Source organism: Poecilia latipinna, unplaced genomic scaffold, assembly GCF_001443285.1.
Source record: "Poecilia latipinna isolate Pla-1442-1.1 unplaced genomic scaffold, P_latipinna-1.0 Scaffold17, whole genome shotgun sequence".
NCBI lineage: Eukaryota > Metazoa > Chordata > Actinopteri > Cyprinodontiformes > Poeciliidae > Poecilia > Poecilia latipinna.
The window spans coordinates 748,514-770,365 of NW_015112633.1; the positions used below are offsets into that span (position 1 = coordinate 748,514).

At 36.9% G+C, this 21,852-nt stretch overlaps 1 protein-coding gene across 3 annotated transcripts in view; it reads left to right on the forward strand.

Moving 5' to 3' along the window:
- LOC106948550 (neuropilin-2-like) overlaps nucleotides 1–21,251 on the forward strand; it is a 118,369-nt gene extending 97,118 nt beyond the window's left edge. For 2 of the 3 annotated variants that reach the window (XM_015034300.1, XM_015034316.1), the window contains exons 16-17: nucleotides 636–668; nucleotides 6,702–8,313. In XM_015034300.1, coding sequence (XP_014889786.1) covers nucleotides 636–668; nucleotides 6,702–7,099 — 431 coding nt within the window. In that variant the 3' untranslated portion in view covers nucleotides 7,100–8,313. Of the gene's footprint in view, nucleotides 1–635; nucleotides 669–6,701; nucleotides 8,314–14,141; nucleotides 14,205–15,937 lie in introns of those variants that run through there. The other variant, XM_015034308.1, reaches the window with a different exon arrangement.
- Nucleotides 21,252–21,852: the final 601 nt, after the last annotated feature.

Here is a 21,852-nt window from a genome sequence, read left to right on the forward strand (position 1 = left end):
AACTGTGTTTAGGAAACAGTAAGAAATGAGGTCATGAGATAGAAGGAACTAGGAAGAGCGAGATCGGTGAGAAAATAGAAAAAGTAGCTGCAGTTTCTCTCTTTTTTACGAGAAAAACTCCTCGTATGACGGGCATATTAGGACTATTGTATATAGAAAATAAATCTCAGACACTTTCCAGAAAACAACTAAGAAATTATTATTTTTTTCTCAAATATTTCAATATTTCTGAAATTAATCTAAGGAATTTGGAGTATTTTCTAGCAAATTATTGACTTTTCAAACTTAGAAAATTATATTTTTTTTCTAGAAAAAGATTTCTGAGATTATTTTAAAAGTTTCTGAATTTTTCTGGCAGAAATTTACCCCCTTTTTTCAATCTACAATGACCCTCATACACTGTCGTACCTTTTCATACAGTTCCTATTTTAATAAAGTTTGCATCCTCTGAAATCTAATTTGCAGTAAGAGAGCCCTAAATTATGAGTTATACATTCACATATTTGAAATCCATGTTGTAAAGGAAAGTTTTAGATTAAATATTCTGCACAAATGGATATAAATTACATTTGGTAATTAGTTTTTATTAACATTTCTGGTAACATTTCTCCCGTTTCCTTCTTTCTCTTTTGCAGAGCCCCTCCCTGCTTTAACTTCAGGCATTCCTAGTAAGTTCTGCTTCTTGTGCATTTGTACATCCTTCGCCAATCTGTCTGTGCTTCCTGCTTGATGCTAAGCTCAGCCTGTAGCATTGCACTGGCCCAGAGCAACAGTTTTAAACCGTGGGGAATCTCACTGAACAAGTCTCAACAGCTCGACTCAATTCCCAAGAGTTTGTAGGGATTTTGATTTCTTAAGATGGTGTGAATTGAGTACTAATGTGTAGTTGCCTGCAAAAGACAGCAGTCAGCACTTTTCTAGTAGTTTAATGAGGGATTTCTGATGAATGACCTACTCTGACTGCTTGGAGAAAAGACAACCAAACAACATTACTTTGGTGATTAACTTTCTGCCAAGGACCTTTTCGGTGCTGTGCCCATTTGTTCAAGTAACTTACTGCCACACACTATCCAAAGTGTTACAAGAAAGTACATTTTTGTGGTTATTTTCTGTGATTAAAAAGGTGAGTTGCACCGATATGAAGTAGGAACATCTGCTATTTAAGTCCAGTTTGGAAAGTCAGGGGCCCCTAATGAATCCCTAATAAATCCAATAACATTATGGCTTCCACATGATAAAAGCAATAACATAATGTTCATTTGGAGTTGGACATAATCATCCTGTTGCGCTTGTTCTGCAGTAGTAACTAGTTCAGCATAAAATCAAATCAGGTTTTCTGACTTTCAAATAGAAGATGTTAAGCTATGGGTAACGTCAAGTTCTCACTACCAAGTACATAGCATTTGCCTTAAATAATGCAAATTTACTGAAGATAAACATTTTAATGCTGTTTTTTGGACTTAGTTGCTGTCTGAACTGAGTCATGCAGGAGAAGTAATTTCCCATTGTGAGTCAACTCTGTGCTAGCACCTTAAATTAGATGCCAACACATGCAATCAGCACAGGTTATGGACCACAACCACCAGCGACGCGCTGAAACACCCTCTAAAACTCCTTATTACTCCTCAAACACCAAATGTACCTTAAAATATCATCATAAAACAGGAAGCACAATTAAAAAAAACATATTCAAAGATGTAGAGGATATGGAAAGATATTCAAAGTACATAGATATGCAGTGAAACCCTTGAATAGCGAAAATCTGGTCTTGGTGGGGATGTGGGAGGCGCAGCTAGTCAATGCTAAAGAAAATGAAGTGTGCTCCTGGATTGGCTGATTTGCAAATGCCAGCCAATAGTATATCTAGTTATTTTAGCTTCCAAAGCTGTATTTTCTGTCCTGGGTGAAAAAAAATCTGCAAATACAGTATGACTTGGAGTTATGGTCCACTGACAAATCCATAAATATGTTAGGTTTAAGCCTGAATATGGCTAACTGCATTTCAATAGGACTCATTTACTCACCTCTGACCTCAACTGGACAAAAATAAATAAATAAATAAATAAAACTTTCACATTTCTGTTAGCTTAACAGCGACTCACATTAGGTAATGACAGCCCCACAAAATCTCCTTAATTCTCCAAAATAAGACTGAACAGACTGCTATGACAAAAACAAAAAATATTTTACTATATGTGACATTGTTTACGTGGATTTTTTTTCCAACCAAATCTGAGAAAGAAAACTATTTTTGTATTGTAGTTGTTGCAATATGTGTAACATAATTGACATAATAAGCCCTTTTAAAAGGAGTTGGGGATGTTTGACAGCTGGAATTTGATACATTGATCATAAAGAAAGAATGATGAAGGTTGATTGAATGGATCTTTTGCATGAGGCTCTGCATGGTGGGGTGATGCTTTTGGTGATGCACAGTTTTTATTATGACATAAAGGTGTGTTTGCGGTCGAGTTAAATATAGCAGTACTCTGTGCTGCAAAATGGGTTTCTTCAAAGAAACGTGTTAACTTTCAAGACCTCACAGTATAAATTACTTTTGAATGATTAATGGGATTAAGAGAAGTGCCTCTATTTACACCCAAATATCGTCATAAAGCTTATTTTATGGTCACAGAGGAAGTAAGATTTTTTTTTCACACCATCAGCTTCACTTCTACTTTTTCACTCTCCCTGTCTTATCACTCATTTTATATTAATTCCCTCATCTTTTTCTTTCTATGCTCTCTAATTTCTTTCTCCTAAAGGTCTTGCTTTGTTACTGGTTCTAAAAAAAAAGTCCCTGATCTCACCTGAATAAAATGCAGAGCTGTTCACCATCCAACTTCTCCTTCTCTTCTCTTTTTCCTCATTTTTTTTTCTCTTTGAGTGTTGCTCCTTCAGCCTCAAATAGCCCAGCCTGAGAGGAGATAAAAGGCTTAGGCAGATTATGCTCCCGGATTTCTTGTTTTCAAAGTCTGGGTTTGGGACGTGATCCACTGGCTTTGCGTGTTCGGTTGTTTAGAGAGCTGACCGTGATGTTAAAACATATCCGAACCCTCCGAGTAGAATGTCAGAACTGGCGCTTAGTTGTACATTTTGTATATTCAAGGGTAAAATACACATTCAAAGTCAGAGTATTTGGCCTGCGTAAGCAGAACTGACTCGCATTTCCTACATCCAGATACAATCCCAAAAATAGTAAAAACCGAGAGACAGCTCAAGTCAGCTGAGTCATAGCGCAAGTATTTCACCTAATCCTCGCTGAGCTTTTTACAGTTAATTCCTGGACAGTGATCATATGACTCCTGTTTTAATGGCAGTGCAGGTTCTATGTTGTAGTTCTTATGGAACTAAATGCCAGAAACAAGGATTAAAAGCCTCCCTTGAGATGCTTGTTAAAATATGACCCATCCATTATTGTAAATCTTTACAATGTGCCAGGTTTTTTTTTCCCCATTGATATTCATTACTGTGTCGGTATTAGTGGGAAGTGAGGCTTAAATTATTTCTGCCGCATTTACAGTCAACTCAATCAAGATATTATGCTTTGTAAATCAAATATGGTTTCTGCTCTTAACTATATTACAACTATTTTCTGTTTTACAAATGGGATCTGAAGCACATTTTTTAAATTAAAAATACAAATTAAGCATGTTCCCATCAGGATTTTTCAAATACAGGTCCAGTTCATTAAGGAATAGTGTCGGCACCAAAACCAAATTTGATGAAAATCATGGCTATATGACGTTTACAACAAAGTAGCATAAGCGTAAACTAAGATAATAGGCTACATTTTATCAATAGTATTAGATTGAGTTTGTTGGCCACCAAACCAAACATGTTTGGTTTGGTTTGGTGTCCATTGTTTCCAGATGGACTTTGGTAAAACAATTTTTTTTGTTTGTTTCTAGAGATGTATGTGATCCGTCAATATTCAGTAAACTCACGTGTTTCCCCTAGCTTAAACCATTTCTGGCAACTGTTGCCTGTACCAGGTAAACATGCTAACCATAGCCTAGCTAAACACAAGGTAATGATAATATGTCTACTCAGTTTTAGTATGACTTGTTGATGATCAAATTTAGAGCAATTACAGATAATCACACGCACAGAAAACCTGCAGAAGAAGTGATTTTCCTGCTTTATAAATTTATTACCAATTTAATGGCTATTTGTCTGGGTTACTATGGTTACTATATATTTACAGTGTGTCTGAGCACGAGCACAGACCTGGAGTGGACAATATAGCCTTTCAATCTGAATATCATTTTAAAGAGTGAAAAAAATGTGCATAGCTTCTAATATGGCTTTGCTACTTGTATCCACGTAAATAAGCCTTTATTTAAAAACCCAGACAGTGTAAAATGTCACTACTGTTTGTGCTTGACATGAAATCACAGACAATACACTGAGAATAGGTATTGGGACTTCAGTTTAGTCTAGGACTCCGATACCAAAACAGACGTTTTTTTTCCCCCCTTAAAATTGTCTCTTTGTTCACCACAAAGCAATTTTGAGTCCAGACCTCACTGAGAGCAGCTTTACTATCACAGTAAACTCTTAAATAGCGTATCTGAACTTTAAGATAAAGTCTAAATGAAGTCGACTGGTTTCCTTGTGATTCTCTATCCCGCTCCATCTTTTCATTATTTCTCTTTCCTTTCTGATCCCTGGCTAGTTGTTGCTCGTCTGAGCTCTCTTTCTCTTTTTTTCCTGCTCATGTGCTTCATTTCTCTCTGTTTCTTTCTGTCGCTCTCTATTTCTCTCCACAACAACTTCATTCTCACAGCAGGTTCCTCTCACAGTGAGTTGACAGAGTATTGAAGTTTCAGTCAAGCCCTTTAATGCAGGATTAAAGATATCATGGCAGGATTAGCTCTTTCCCTCCACTTCTTTACCCTCCCACCCTTCTGCGGTCTCACTTTCTACCGACCCCTCTCTGTTTCTTCCCATTCTCTCCTCCAGTAATACCTTCTCTCTTATCCTTCCCCCAACCCTGCAATTTTGTTCTCTCTTTCTCGCCACCCGAATTTAGTTACTCTTGACCCCCACAAAACAGAACAAAACAACTCCATCAAGGCTTAGCGTTCCACATTTTTTGCTTAGCCGGACCCAAATAAATCGTTTGCGTTCTCTGGTTCAGTTTGAGCGCATAACTTGGGCCTTTGCGTGTCAATGTGCAGCAGATGCTTGTGATGTTTGCATCAATCAAGATAAAACGTTTCTGGCTGTGTAGATCTTAGACAATGTAGCTGAAATTTAAAGATGAGTGTGTTTCTGCCTGATTTTAAGTGATATTCAGTGAAAACCATCAAAGGTTTTATCCTTTCTGACCAACACCGCTCCTAGGGATCTCAAGCTTTCAGTACTCATGCATATTTATGTTGCTTGTAGGAGTATTAGACTTTGGCTATGTAAAGTATGCATGAGTAGTCAGTGTTTCACTTGCAGGTATAGTGCACTCAGTGAAACAGAGCAGATGGGTGAGGCAGTCTGAACAATGATTTGAACAAAAAAAAACGTGTATTTTAACATCTGGAAAATCTAAAATCTATTGTTTCAGTGTCGTTTTTATATTTTTACTTTTACTTGAGTCTATTTTGTTCTGGACATTTCAGCAGATCAAGGAACACCAATAAAAACAACACCATCAGTCAGCAATAAAATCCAACATGATGAAATAAACCATATAGTTTAAAAAATCTACAACTCGTTTGTACTCTTGGGAATTTAAGTTCAATTAGCTCTGCTTTATGTTATTTTCTATCTTACTTCATTACATTTTTGTAACATTTTATGTTATTTTATAAAAACATCAAAAACTGATAATACACTATATAAGTACAGCTTTTATTCGTCTCTAGTTCTATTTTGTTCCCTCAATAATTTAAATACACATTATATTATATTATATTATATTATATTATATTATATTATATTTGCTGTGTAATACTATGATTAAAATAATTCCAAGGAAAGAACATCTATGCATATTCTTAGTAGGTTTATCTAACATTAAAATTTTATGAACTTCAGACCACAAAGAAGTCTAGACATATTTAATTTTTAAATAGATTTTTTTGTTGTTGTGGTATTGATTTTGTTTGAGGTTTCAAAATGTATGCGCAAATAAAATGAAATGATTTGTTCTGTAAACTACTGGCATGTCTCCCAAATAAAAATACAGTGATTGATTTTTTTTTTCTTTTTTGTTTTGCAAATAAACATAAATTGGTCAAGGACACAAAAGGATAGCATTTCCAAAGAATAAAGTAAAAAAAAAAAAATCATGTTTAAACAAAACAACACATTGATATTTAAACATTACAAGAGCTCAGAAATCAATATTTAGTTAAATCAGAGCTTTCTCTGCATCTTGGCATGCGCTTTTAGATTGCTGTTGGATTCAGGTGATCAGTCTTTTTAAGCAGAATGATGTGTGCCTATGCTGGATTTATGGAAATAATATCCAGCTTTTCCAGAGCTATAAATCATATAATATTGATACTGTATTATAGGAGATGCATCCAGCTGTAAGCATGCAGAGAAATTAAAAGCTTGTCAGATCTGCCATGTCCAGATAAACATCTGTCATGTCCAGATAAACAGTCAATCTCCAGCTTTAAACTCTTCAATGCAGTCTGCATGCCTGCCTCACTTCTCCACTGAGCCAATCAGTAATGTTTCCTCCTGCCCTCCAGGGGGTGCCATATCTGGGATGAGGCCCACTGTAGACGCAGTGAAGGTGCATCCGATCCCTGCCTACTGGTACTATGTGTTGATGGGAGGCAGCGCCTTCCTGCTGTTGATAGGTCTGACTGTGGTTATGGTTCTCTGCTGCCAACGCCGCCACTGGATGAGCAGGAAGTCAAACACTGGCCACCACCACCACCATCATCACCACCATTCGGTGATGTACCACAACAACCAGCCAGCCTATCAGCAAGATACAGAGAGCTACTACCAGAGTCAAAACCCCAGCTGTAACATGTTCTGCAGCACCAACCAGAACCACCTTTACCCGGGAACAGATTCCAGCCTGGAACCCAAACTCATCATAACGCTGGAGAAAGACGACAGCTATGGCTCCCGCTGCTGAAATGACTGGACTCTACTGACTCATACGGTTTCAACAGGACAATATGGTCAAATGAAGAGCTGAAGAGTCTGATCCTTTTCTTCAAAGAAATAGGAACTCAGCAACAACAGCTCTGTCCAGCAACGATGGAAGTGCTTCAGCTCTTCTTGTCGATAATGGATCAGTGCACACTTCTGGGTTGGTGCCTGACAACGAAGTCATGTCCTTGAAGATGGAGAAGCTTCAGCTTCCAGTTCTACTGTTTCAGCATAATGATTTTTGATGTCCTTCATAGTGTTGATAAGTGTAAATCAGACTAGAGATTAATTGGATCTTCAATTAAGCATAAGCAAACTTACATCGACCACCTACCAAATTGTTGGAAAGACTGCATGGATATGCAATCAGCAATGTCAGTGTTCCTCTTTTCTCAGAAAAGTTTGGAGGATGCATTTTGTTTCAGCACTTCTTGGAGTCCTAATGAGGAAAGTTTATTTGTCAGAGAAGGAAAAAGGACAGAAAAAGACGAGAGTATTGGTGTGACATAAGCAGAGGGTTAAGGAGATGAATCCTGCAATAAAAATGAAAAGTGATAATTGCACGGACAGTCTTAAAAACATTTCAAGCCTCGCGAGTTACTTTGAGTGTTTTTTTGTTCATCAAACCTTGGATATGCCTTTGATAAAAATGTGCTTTAAAACTTTCACCTCTTTCCCACCATAGTTTGAGATTGTGCTTCAGTGTCAAATCAAAATGTGGATGATTGCCAAATGTTGCCTGGACCTTCTGCCTGTTGGTTAATGTTTCAAACTAAAACTCGATGTTAGTCTTACACTTGAGTGACTGAATGAAAAAAACTCTTAATTCAAAAGGAATGCTTTCATTCTGTTTTCTGTGCAACAAACTTTTATTCTCCTTCGTGGAATTGACGTTTCACTTTGGATGCATACTCACCACAGTTTCCAGGTCTGCTTTAAGTCAAGAAATGAGACCAAACATGCTGTGATGAAAATGACTCTCATTTGTTTAGGCTGAGTGTCATTTTAAAAAAAAAATGTTTGAGTAATGCTTATATCAGGGTTCTGTTGAAGAAGCGTTTGGCTTAATTGTGTTGTGCAGCAACTTTAAGTGTTTAAAGGCAACCAATATGAACAAAGATATGAACAGAAGTTTTAATAGAGTTGGTTTGATAAAAGTATAGAAATAAAAGTTGAGCGGTTATGCTTGTATTTATATATGTTTGATCATCCATGAGAGAAGTTTCTTAATATCTAAAGATTGACACCAACCTGCCTTTTTCTCTCAGATTAAAGGAATTTGGACAAATTCCTTTTAATTAAGGTTTGGAGAATGTTTATATATACAATATTTTTCTTATTGTTTACATGTACATGTATGGATATAGCAAATCTCAAAAGTGTACACTGTTAAAATGTGAGGAGTTTCGTGAAGTATAAGTCAGATAAATCCTGTACAATTTAACTGAAAAATTAACATATCTGCAGTGGAGAAAAAGTTAAAGGTTTAAATATTTTACATTTCTTCACCCTTTCTGCAAAAGAATCAATTTATCCAAGGGATGCAATTTGAAAAAATCTTATGACGCTGAACTGCAAAGTATTCATACTTAACAACCATGTAACCATGTTTTACATGTTCCACCTGACACATTTGTTTTTTTTTTTTTTTCAGTTTAATTAATCAGAATTTTCAGTTCAAATTCAAAAACACCATTGATCCCAAAGGGATATTAAAGGTTGTGATAACTCATATTACTTCAAAACTCTTGAAGTAGTTAGAGTAAATGGTGATGCTGTGGGCAGGGAAGATCTCCTGTAGCAGTCTGTATTACAGCGAATTTGAAGAAGCCTCTGACATATATCTCACAATTAAGGTGGGAAAAATGAGAAATTGTTTATTGTTGTTGTTTGTACAACTTACCATTTTAATCGGGATGTGTACACTTTTTAGATCCAGTGTTAAAATTTATATTTATTTAAGAGTGCCTGTGTATGGATTTACATATTTTACTGCATACTCTTATAATTTAAATGCATTTTGAGATAAATATTTCTCGAAACGTTTTAGCTTTTTTCCTGATAAGTTGGTAAACTTTATTTGCAATGTTGAGATTGAGCACTTTTCTTTCAATTTTGCAAGCTGTGGGTCATTTGTAAATTTTGCTGTGATTATGTTCTACACTTAAACCAATTTAAGTGTAGATTGGTTTATACACACCACATGTTTTATTTAGGGCTGCATAATCTTTTACGGCAGGTCTGAGAGAATATTTTTGTTGATTTTTATTTATTATTTCTTGTCACTGCTTACAGTTGAAGCCATTTGCATCCAAGTGTCTAATTGCGACTCTAATACAAAAATGAAGCAAATCAATACAATAGCAGTTTAATTTGCTTGTTAAAATGTCTGTACTTGCAGTCAGCATCCCGCCATCTTGTATCTTCTGCTACATCACTCTGTTCATGTCTAAATCCCCCCCTGAACATCCCTGTTTCAATATCTTCTCCCTTTCTTTTCTGCAAATCCTCCCAGTTAAAAAAAAAGAAAACAGAAGAGAGTAAATGAGAAGCAGTGATGGAGGGGAGCAGAATCTCTCAGAGGAGAATGGCCCATTAAGCGAAACCCCTTTTTCCTCCTAAGAATGCTCCCCGAGATGGAAGGAGATGAAAGAAGGGAGGGGAAAAAAAGGATAGCTGTCCATACTTTCTAAAGATAGATTTTTCTTTTTACTCTGAGAGAGAGGCTAACGGGAAGGCAGGTTGGGGGATTGGATTGAAGATGGAGGGCAGGTCGTTTCAAACACAAGAGCAGATGAAAGAAGTCTTTTGGGAAAACCGACAGAATGACGAAGGCATGCATGACACAAACCCCTTGACATTTTGACATTCTGTCACTTTATAACCACACACTTTAGTGTGGAAGTTTATGATGGGTCAACACAAAATAACAATTAATTGTCAAGTGGAAACAAGAAATTAAAATTCAGCCTCCTTTAATCTAGTAGCCATTAGTGCAAGCAAATGCCTTCATGAGTCACCTTATTAGTAAACAGAGTGTGATTCTGTGTGATTTACGTCGACTGTAATGCATGGAGGTTCGCTCATCAGGTGGGCGAATCTGTTGAGAGGACAACCATTAGTCATATGGTCCATAAATCTTGACTTTATGAAAGAGCTGAGAGAAGAAGAAAAAAAAAAAACGTTGTTGCAGTTTATTTCAAGGTATGTTGAGGACACAACACATGAGTGAAAGAGGCTCTAGATAGATGACGCATAAAAAAATGATTTGATTGAAGCAGAAAATGATGTGAAACTAAATTCACATGACCATAAACACATCACACCCGTAGTAATGAAAGGTGGTGGCAGCATCATGCTGTGAGGATACATTATATCAGCAGAGGTTACATATTTTTTTCCATTTAATGACTTTAGCCAAATAGTTATGTATTTTTTTTAAATAACTGTTTTATATGTTTTGAACTGGTGATTAGTACCTTACATTACTAATCAGTCTGTCACATAAAATTCCCATCAAATAATGTTAATGTTTGCGGTTACAGCATGACGACATGTGAAAGATCTACAGGGGTACCAATACTTTTGCAAGGAACCTGCATGCAAACCAAATGAACCAATATGCACCAGTGTGAGGTAATTATCCAGATTTCCACTGAGCTCCCATAAAGTCAGTTTAAATCATTATTTTATGGAATAGTTGTTCTCTGCATTGACTTATTTCATCATACTGCAGCTCACAGAATGCAGTTTTGTGCTTCGGTCAACAAGTATTTCAGTTATTTTGTGCTTGCATATCCATTCTGTGCCTTCCCCAGCTCCTCTTTCTTCAATTTCAATCAACTTGTGCATGATTTACACATTAGATGACTCATTCCAGCAGCCCGGTGCCATAATCCAATCAATGTGAGTCCGAATTCAAAACGAGGAATGATATATGACCGTATTTATGCTGTGCTACTCATGCACTTTTCTGTTTTCATTCGTCCTCAGTCTATCAAACTTTTTAAAAGATTTGGAAAACATTTCACCCGGAGCTTTTAAATCAGCCTCACTTCCCTCCATCATGGACTACTTTGAAGCCATTTAATATTCCTAATTAGTTAATGGAGGCGATTGCGTTCATAAAACCCTGCAGTAAGCATTTTTATCCTCCAAGGCATCCATATTTTTTTTCATGTCTTCCCTTCTCCTTCTCTCTTTTTTTTTTCCTGTAGAAATATTATCAGTGTGAGCACTCTAACAGGTCCTCGGGCTCCTGCACAACCAAAAGTGGCAAAGAGCCATCTCCATCTCTGCCTGAATGAAAAAAGGCCTCTTTTTTATTCCTCTCTTTACTAATTGAAGAGAGGAGAAAAATGGGACTAGAGGGAGTTTTAATCCCTCTTCAGATCCATGTGATAATTCTTCTCAGGATTCTAGCCTGGAGGCTTTAAGCCAGCATCATTAAACATTGTTCAACGGTCATCTAAAGACTGTCCAAGCTCCTTTTTCCCTTACTTTGTTTTTGCCATCTCCCTGTAAGTGATTTGATGTTTTGTCGAGGCCCACGGTGGTTTTATTTGATCAAAGACAACAGAAGTTTAGAGCTCAGAGAGACTGCTGTGAAGGGGCGCTTTTACATATTCACAAGTCGGAGCTTTAGTTGTACAGCAAAAACAGATTGCAGGAAGACATCAAAAAGGTTTCTAACTTGCATACATAATCTTTTGAACAAATAATTGTGTCAAAGCAAAGTTGAAGTAACTGAGGTAGATCTTTTTTTTTCCTCCTCTCTGCGAAATGCACCAATAGCATAGACAGTGAAAAATAATCCCACAGCCTGATGCTTCCATCTCCATGTTTTTACCTTGTAAATTCCAGACCCGTCTGAAAGCATAAACTTTTATTTCTTTGTGCAGTAAGACTGGTGTTTTGGGTTTTGGGTTGTTCTAGAACACCCTAAACAATATTTTTTTATTAGCTGGAGACTAAAAGACAGTTCAGTGTTCCAGTGGTACAATAATCCCAAATTTTGGTTGGATATTGAAAAGGTGTCCAGTTTAAGCTCATAAAAGAATTAAATATCTCAGTTGTTCATAGGTCAGATCCTGTCTTCAGCCACAGCAGAGTCATATTACCTGTAAAAAAAAAAAAAACTTTCTGCCTCACTGGAGCATAAGTGATCCTTCCTGTTGTTTTAATTACTGGTTACTGGTTACATTTTGCAGCTTCATTTCTTTTCTTCTAAACTGTTTGTTCCTTTCAACTCAGACATCTGTATCCACTTTTTATCAGAACTTTACACTAACTCGTGTGCATGGTTGTCATGGTAATTTTAGGCTTTTAATCATTTATTTTAATAATTACTTTCTCATGATGCAATACACCTAAACTCCCATCTTACACTTGATCACATAAGCTTTGTAGTTTCCAGCAAGCAGAAAACTGACAGAAAACTGTCAGTGTAACCAGTTTTCTGGTCACACTGACACTTTTGGCAAAATCGACTAAGTTAATTTAAATCCTGGAATGGTCTTCACTTTTTATTGAGGTTTCAAGTTTTCTGCTTATACATTTCATATCCAGTTTTGCCTGTAATTCTGATTTGTTTTACTGTCTCCCTGTTGATGTTTACTGGGAAATTTGAAAACATTTCTCCGTCTTGTATTTTCCATCCAGTTTGTGCAATGCACCAGTTTTAAAATGTGTGAACCCACAGCATGATGTTGCCATCACCATTCTTGGCAGTTAGAACAACATCATTAGGTTTAACCAAATATTAATACATACATCTGTCTGTTAAAACTCCAGATAATAAAGTGTACTCCCCTGATTAGATAATGCAAACCTTTCACTAGTTTCTATATTGGAGATCATTTTTGACTCTTGACATAGTAAAACACAGTCATTAGTTAAAAACAATGTTTATTTGCACATTTTGCTGTTATTATTGTGAGAAAGGAAATAAACTGTTGTTGATTTGTGTTGGACTTTGCTGATATGAAATGTTGATGCATAACACAGAAAATGCTCATTCTCTGATCGGATATGCAAAGGTTCATCTTTGTTAATATAGTGTTTGTTTCTTCTTTTTCTTCAGCTTTGTATGTCAACTTTTTATAATAGAAACCTCAAATTTTACAGCGGGTGTCCTTTAAAAGTTTTAATCTCACTGTTATTTACAGTTAAAGGAGAACTTGAAGCTTGGAGTTTATTGAATCTATAAAATTGAAGATGCCAAACTTGTCTCATGGATGAATGACCTTATCTAACGGAGGAAATGAGGCTCCATATCTTTTTTTTTTCTTTTCCCTGCACACCCTAAATTAAGTTTTCGCCTCCTATCTTCTGAATATCTATTACAGTTTCTGGTTATAAAGTGCTTTTGGTTCCTAATAAATGATTATCAGCTCCACAGATATTGCTCCATTTTGATTTTTATTCTCAAATCAACCTGAACAAGAACTGAGCCTATAACAAAGCCTTCAAAGTCTTGCACTCAGCAGTTTTAACATGGTATTTTAGCTTGTTGAATTTCTCTGGCTTGGTATGTAAAAGAAAAATGGTTGTGGTGAATGTGAAAGTAATAAAAGTAATATTTTTTTATCAAAATAAAAGCTTTTGTGTGTCTTTATCTGTCTTTCTCCTCCCTATCTTCACACTCTCTTTCAATCTCCCAACTTTTCTTTTCATTTATAAGCAAATAATAATAATAATAATAAAATAAAAAAAAACACTGATCCTTATCACCCTATGGAACTGGTGGGGAGCCTGGCTGAAGAGTACAGCGTTATATTCTTCCCTCGACAGACTGAACACAGACACTACAAAAGGTTTCTGTGTGAGATTTGTTGTTTGATCTCTTTAGAAAACTTTAAACGAGATCGAGGCGATTGTACCGAGCGATTTCCATCTACAAATGCAGCTGCTGTGTGCTGACAGCGTCGGAGATGGACTGATGTTATCACAACATGATCTAAACTCTGGAGTAAGTGAGTGGACAGGGGAGATTAATGCAGCTTTTCTTTCTGTCTCTCCAACAGATCAGAAGCCTAAAGATTCCGGAAACGATCCTGTTTTCAATCACAAGCAGCACATCAATGAAGGTAAGGTCCTCTCCTCCGGCAGCCAGAGGCTACACTGTCTGTCTCACCCACACACTTTAATGGAAATACTGTTAGCAGAGGCATGCCTGTAGCTCTTCTTTATACATGAAGTTCCACAAGAAATAAGCCTGTGGCAGCAGTCTGACAGAGTTTGCACAGAAGGAAGAAGAATGTTAGCGAGCATTCAAACGATTTTTTTTTTGCATGTAGTGTCTTTTTTTGTCGTTGTTTTTCATGTTTCAATGACCCATAAAGCACGACAGACAGATCACTCCTGTACACACAGAAAAACATGACTGTAGCAATCACAGTCTAGAGAATTTTATTTATTTATTTATTTTTTTGCTTTTTCCAGCCCCTAGACATTTACAAGAGAATACTTGCAGTTTGTCTTCTAAAATGCTTGTTTACTGTCTGTCTGGAGCGTTTTTCTGTGTGGGCTTCTCATAAAATGCTAAAAAAGAGACATTTGCATCACTGTTTTACCACATAGATAAACAGGCATCATTCTGAACCAATAAAAGAAGTTTAGACATTGAAAAGCCTCAACACGTCTGCACTCTACATTTTGCAGATGCAAAATGCAAAATATAGTATTTTTGTAATAAAAGTTTTTAACCATAAAGACAATTAAAAAGGTGGGTTTAACAGTTCTTCATGTTTTTATGCAATACATGTGTAGAAAATCTACAACAGAATGGCAGCAATTGTACAAGACTTGTAAAAGTAATGTTGAGGTTTTGATTTATGTTTTTATGTAGGCTACCATTTACAAGTTTTTGCCCTGGGTAAAAATTTCATGATTAATTTCTTCTAAATATGAATACATGTTTTAGTTTAATTTCATTAGCTTTTCAATTACAACAGATCATGTAGTGCATATTGATACATGTAATCTTTTTGCGGTTCAAGACATTTTATTTTGTAAGTTAGGGGAGAGAAGCAGCTTATTGACTTAAAAGATCAGAGCTGTCCAACTCCTACATCAAGCGTCTCCGTTCCAACATAGCAAAGGCGATCACTGAATTACCCTCTCAGTATGTCATTAAGTTCTGCAGAGGCCTTTGGAATTCGGAATGTAATGTCACAAATTAGCAAGCACCGCCTATCACCTAGCAACCCCAGTCAAGCCCAGCCCGTTACCTGGCAACCCAAGCTGAGCTTCAGCATTGGGTCAGTTGGTTTCACTTATATGCAGTGGCTGCTGGAAAGACAACTGTTTTGTTGTTGACTTAACATCCAGAAACCACTTCCTGCATTATTGTTGATTGTGCATGAGGCTCCACTTCTGCTTTTCAAAGATGTATAATTGTGCATCTATTTGCAGTCATTTTCACGTGCAAGTGTAAATGTTGAGTTGGAGGGCGTGGCTGCTTATTTGGATTTAAAGTGACAATACGCCTTAAACAGCTCATTCTGAAAGGACCTCAAAACGGCAGAACCGACCTGACTAACATCTCATTACCAAGAAAAACTTTGTGGAAAAAATGTAATGAACATGTTGACCTATCTTAACCTGTTCCAGGAAACATAACAGGTCGCCTCTAAGGACAAGGATTTGTCAACCCTGCTTTAGATCAGACCACATCCATGCATTAGAACGACCCAGTGAAAGCCCAGACCAAAATTGAAAATTTGTTGCAAAACTTCCAAGATGGACAGAAACTTTAGCCTGTAGGTTTTTATCGCACGTGTAAAAGTATTTTTTCCTAAATTTCTTGTGTTGTCTCCAGATTTTGACTTCACTGGCTGGCCGTCGTCCTTCTCCACCCCGTCCTCCGACATGGACCCATCCTCAGTGACGCTGGTGTCGGAGAAGGACAAGGACAACGCCTGGCTGTACACGCTGGACCCCATCCTCCTCACCATCATCGTGATGAGCTCGCTGGGCGTCCTGCTGGGAGCCGTTTGCGCCGGCCTGCTCCTGTACTGCACGTGCTCGTACAGCGGGCTCTCCTCGCGCTCCTCCACGACGCTGGAGAACTACAACTTTGAGCTGTACGACGGGATCAAGCACAAAGTGAAGATAAACCAGCAGAGGTGCTGCTCAGAGGCATGAGGAATGACGGACATCCCCTGAAGATTTTCCTTCCTTCTTATTTGGACAGAGACATGAAAAAGAAGCCCTATCTGAAATTTCAACCCTCGTCCCTGCCTGAAATCTTGCTACTCCTTAGCTCTGATGTCAAACGGGGGTAGCACTGAACTCTCTATGTGCTGGCGGTGGGGGGTCTAGAGCGAAGGAACGTCTGATCCCTGATTCCCCTTAAGCAACTGAGTCCCTTTTCTCCTCTGCCTGCAGGAGAAACCTGCTCGATTCTAAAAGCCTGTGAATGAATGATTGAATGAAGGAATGAAATAAAAGAATATAAATGACTGAAGTACCATAAGATACATCCCACCAACCACTGGAATGAAGTGGACTTCAGCACCCGTGACAATCTGGACATTTAGACGTCTAATGGCAGCACAGTCCGGGGTGTTCTAGTTACGAATTTCTGAACGGTACTTTGCAGAACTTTAGATGTTTTTCCTCATCTTCCAAAAGAAGATGGGTTGAAAAAATCTAAGTGTTTGCATCCGATTGCTTGTGAAGACTTCTCCAGTGGTCCGTTTTAATCTGGGTACTTTTGACTCAAATCAACACATATCAAGTGAATGCCTACCATTCTAAATAGCTTAAAAAGGAAACGACGTAAAAAAAAATCTAGACCTTTTTTTTTCCAGTGAAAAAGGAAAAGGAGACAAATATTTTCTTTCCCTTTCGTTTTGTTTCTGAAAGTTTCTGGTATGAGTTCTGTGAGTTTTAAACGTCAATAAGCCTGCCATGCGGCGCCCGCTAGCTCCTTTGTCCGCCTTCGGTCTGCGCTTTGTGAAACCAGTGGCATAGAGAAGTAATGGTGACTGTTTTTGTTCTGTTTTAGACTTGTGTCCACTTGGATGAAAAAAAAAGGTGAAGAAAAAGCGAGCTTCAGTTCATAGCAGCCCTGTAGAGCTTTTTATGCCATTTTTAGACCTTTCTTTTAGAGTTTTGTTGAACTCCATGGTCTTAGCTGTTACTTTAGTCCTTTTTCTATTTTACTTTTCCCATTACAGATTATCAGTCTAAGAGTAGGGAAAAGTTATACTCAAGACAGAAAATCAGAGTTTTATCAAAAAAAAACAAACAAATCTAACATGCTGTTATGGAGTTGTGCTTTAGATTCAGTATTCTAGAGTTTTTGGTTTTTTGGTATATATATATCTATATTTTTTTGCTTTTCAGACTGTATGATGCCCAAATGATGGACAGACACTGTGTAAACAAAATGTCAGTAATTATTTTATTGCAACCTATGGATTGCCAAAGAGCTGTGTATGTGCTCAGTGGGTCTGAACAAGTGTTAAATGTGGCTGGGCGGACTGGGAGTGATGAAACGACATGATGTTGTAGCATCGCTCTCAATTCTAAGAAGCCTGTTTGGGGGCAAAAATGCAGAAAGATGACTGAAGATAAGGATTGGGAATCATACCGTTGACTTCTTTAGACACACAATGGAGCCTTAAGCAAATTACAGTATACGCTGTATTGGAGGACAGCCATTACGGAGGGCCAGTGCTGCTGGAGAGACTGATGCTTCAAATGAGACACACACTCACATCTACACACACATGCAAATATCTACGCTCCTCTGTTTTCAGGACTTTACGTAATCCTCAGGCCCACACCTCAACTTTAAAGGTGGAGTTTGGTTTGTTTGATGTTATGCAGAGTAGGTCTGAGCTGCGAGTATCTTACCTGCAGCAGGAACCTCAGTTTGGAGAACCAAAAAGAAATCACATTTTTCTTTTTCCAGGAACATCTTGTTTTTATTGCAGTTTCCCAATGTCTACATGTTGAACCTAAATAACTTGAAATTATTACTAAAACATATTTGAGAGTTTTCCCTAAATCAAAAAATACTGTAATAATTCCAAATGAGAACTAAACCCCTCAGCTAAAATTCACTTTGTTTGTTATTTGACTCTATTTTTATTTTCTATGTTCTATTCTTGAAGTATTAGTCGTTTTGTAAGTGACTATTTTGGGGTACAACATGATACAAGTACACATTTTTTACCAGCTATCCATCAATTTCTACCACTAGTTGTTTGAAAGCGTATTTCTGTAATCTAATCTTAGTCTATTGTAAGGAAATGTGGCAACGTAACTACAAAAATATTGTCACCCCTGCTCATATCAGTCATTTTAATTTGATCTTGGGTCATAATCGGCTAGATTTTATAAGGAAACATCAAATTCAGTACAAAGTTTTCACTGAATGATACGCAAATCACATTAGATTTGAGCTTTTTCAAATAATTCATAAAAATGCAAAGGTACAAAGAAGAATATATAGATTTACCATGGTTTGACAATGGAAGTGGATTTTGTTTGTGTATCTGGGCAGTTGTAATATTTTCAATGCAATCGTAATATTGTGTGCCCATTAGCCATTATTGAACATGTCGTGATTGAGAACATTTTTAAAAAGTAAAACTGTTCAAACTGTTGAAAAAGTGCTTGATAGTTTTTTGGCTTTAGTTGTTTCATATATGGACAATTTCCTTTTAAAGTGGAACTTTAGCTAGCTTAGCTCTCCTTCATCTCTGATTCTCCAAACTGAGATTACTCTGACTGCTTTCTAATGCAAATAAAACTCCACTATTACTCTACACAATCCCACTTAAAACACACAAATCATGTTTTTATCATAAACTAAAGATCAAATCCTAAACTTATCTGTTTAAATTTCTATGTCTAGTATTTTGATTCCCATGTTTCACATCTTACAATTTATTTCAGTTCTGATACCTGACAAATAAAAGCTCAACAAAAGACACAGAGGAGGTCAGAAAGAAAGTAACTTAAGGCAATGGTTATGTTTACTTGTCAGAAAAAAAATCAAAATAGGTCCAGACTTTAATCAGTAGGAAAAATTAGACTTAAACACATAGGCATAGTAAGTTTTCAGACTCATTTTCTAATTTTATTAAGAAGAGCACATAAAAAAATCAGAGCTAAATGAAAATGTTACAGTTTTTCTTGTGGCCTTGTGTTGTTGAGCTGGTGGCAGAAAATTCAGATGAGGTGCCTTTAATGCTTCACATAGTATAAAATATCAACAAAATATTTACAGTGAAAAATAATCACATTTGTCCTGTGTCATTTATAATGTTTTAAAAGGTTTGTGCAAATCATGAAGGATAGCGAAGAATGCTGTGCAGCTAGTCTGAGTTTCCAAGGTTGGTGTTGACTGATTTTCATAAAGCGCTAATCATAAGCATTGGTTCTGCTAACATGCTATACCAACATTAGCAGAAGCTAATGCTAAAGCACTAGTTAAACTTATGTTTATACCCAACATGTGTTGCAACATGTAGTATATCGCCCTAAGCAGGGTCACATTTGTTATTTCACACCCACATGTATGGTTGCGTTTCAGGAAGTGATTCTTTCAAACACCGTTTATTTCAGTCTTATAGTTGTTGAGTATTGCTAATTTTGTGCTGATTTAGCCTAATTGTCCATTTCTGGCTTCAGTCGGCAGATTTTAAATTGTTTGCCAGTTTTACAGCGATGCGTTCCGGGTACAGAATAATCATCATTTGCTTCACCGCAACAAAAGATGGGCGGGAAACGTGAGGCGAGGAAATTCCTTGAACTGTACGCATAAACAGTCTTAAAACACTTCAAAATAAGAGCATGAACATATACATATCTAACTACTTGGAGAGTTTTCAACAGTCGACACCCAAAACTTCAACACAGATGTTAAACTCAAAGTTAAAGAAACCGCCAAGTACATTAGCACTTTAGAATTTATCTGGAAAAATAATTAATAGGAAACTAAGTGCGCTTAACATTTTCAAAGTTAGCAAAAACACTAAGGGGCTAAACAAAAGATTAGCTCTGCTGTTAGCGCTGATCTGCTGATTAGAAGTAAAAGTATTTATGACCAGATGACTAAAAATAAGAAACACCCTGTTGGAAAACCCTTCAAATCCACAAAATACATTGAACTATTGAACTTAAGAGATGTGAATACTATTTTTTTCTCTTATTGTATTTAAAGCACTGAATGGACATTTTTTTAGGGATTTCTAAAGCAACAGAAAATGAGAATCCATGAAAGTTAAAAAAATACATCTTGCCAGAAAACAGGGCATGTTATTCACATTCTATTTATTAAAACTTGGTCCTCTGAAGAAATACTAGGCTGGTGGTGGTGAGGAGTGACAACGTCATCTTCAGAATCAGACACAGACCTCTCCCTGTTTTTCACTCTCTATGTTCACGTTTCACTCTGCTGGATGATCAGATTTTGTCAAGTCCTTCTGAGTCTCTGTTCCCTGTGAATCCGATAGGATTTGGGTCACACTTGTCAGAAAAGTGGAAGTAAAGGAGAGAAACGAGTTGCATCTTTGCCTGGAGCCCATTTCGATTTCCTCTTTCGTCTCTCGACTGTCATAGGCATGCGTTAATGTAGCCATAAAATGCACACAGAGAGTAAACGCATCATCTTTGTTAAATGATTGCCAAAAAGAGAGAGAGAGAGAGAATAAGGAAACAAAAGAAAGAGATGAAGAAATTTCTCTCCATTATTTTCTATTATTATTATTATTTGGACTGTTTTCCAAGTGCCTTGGAGCTTTCTATCTTTTTTGATCTCTGACTCTTTCTCTTTCCCTACTGATGTCTCACTCCGACTCTTCTCTTACACACAATGCAACCAAAACATCAATGAGTGAGCAGTGAGCACATGTGCAAGGTTAACCTGTTCTGTCTCCCGCTTGGCTTTGCTTCATTTCCCTCTGAACACCCAGATAGTATTACCTCTTCTGTCTTTGAAGGCTACACACAGGCACACATATTGACTTATGCACAACTGACTGACACAAACACAGTACATTATGACACACCGACGGCACTGGCCAGAAAACTCAAACTGTTGTTTGTAGACTTTGTACAGAAGAATTTCTTTTTTTAATGTTATTATTATTTAATAAAGGCTAAATAACAAGTAATCGCTCTGTATGTGCTTTTCTTGTTGTTTGTTTATGCTTAAGATGTTAATTTCATGCAACCCTAGAATGACTAATAATTTTCATAATGAATATGCAAATGGTCTCCAGACTCTAAGACATCAAAGGCTAGAAAAATCTACAAGTCTTCTACCTTTGAAATAGTTTATTATATATTTTTGAATGTTCCGTAATGATATACAGCACACCATAGCAGTTGTTTATCAATTTAATTGAATTTAATCTTCTTACCACCAATTCACAACAAATACCATCTCAAGGCAGCAGATTAATTTCATATACAATTATACTATATATCATTTTCATCGTACAGTCCAGTCATGCACAGATTCAGATCTAATTGCATGCAGTCAAGGGCTGCATAAGCTATTGAATCATTAAATTTGCAGCAATACTTTATCCTGAGTAAGCATCCGGTGATAGTAGAGAGAAAGAACTCTATTTTAACAGGAAGTTCTCCAGCAGAAGTGGCATTGGTACCACTGACAGTGACTGGCTAGGGATTTAGATTTCATGAAGGAGACATTGAAAAAAACACAGAAACCATGGGCAATGGCTATTTTTTTATGAAATAAGAAAGACA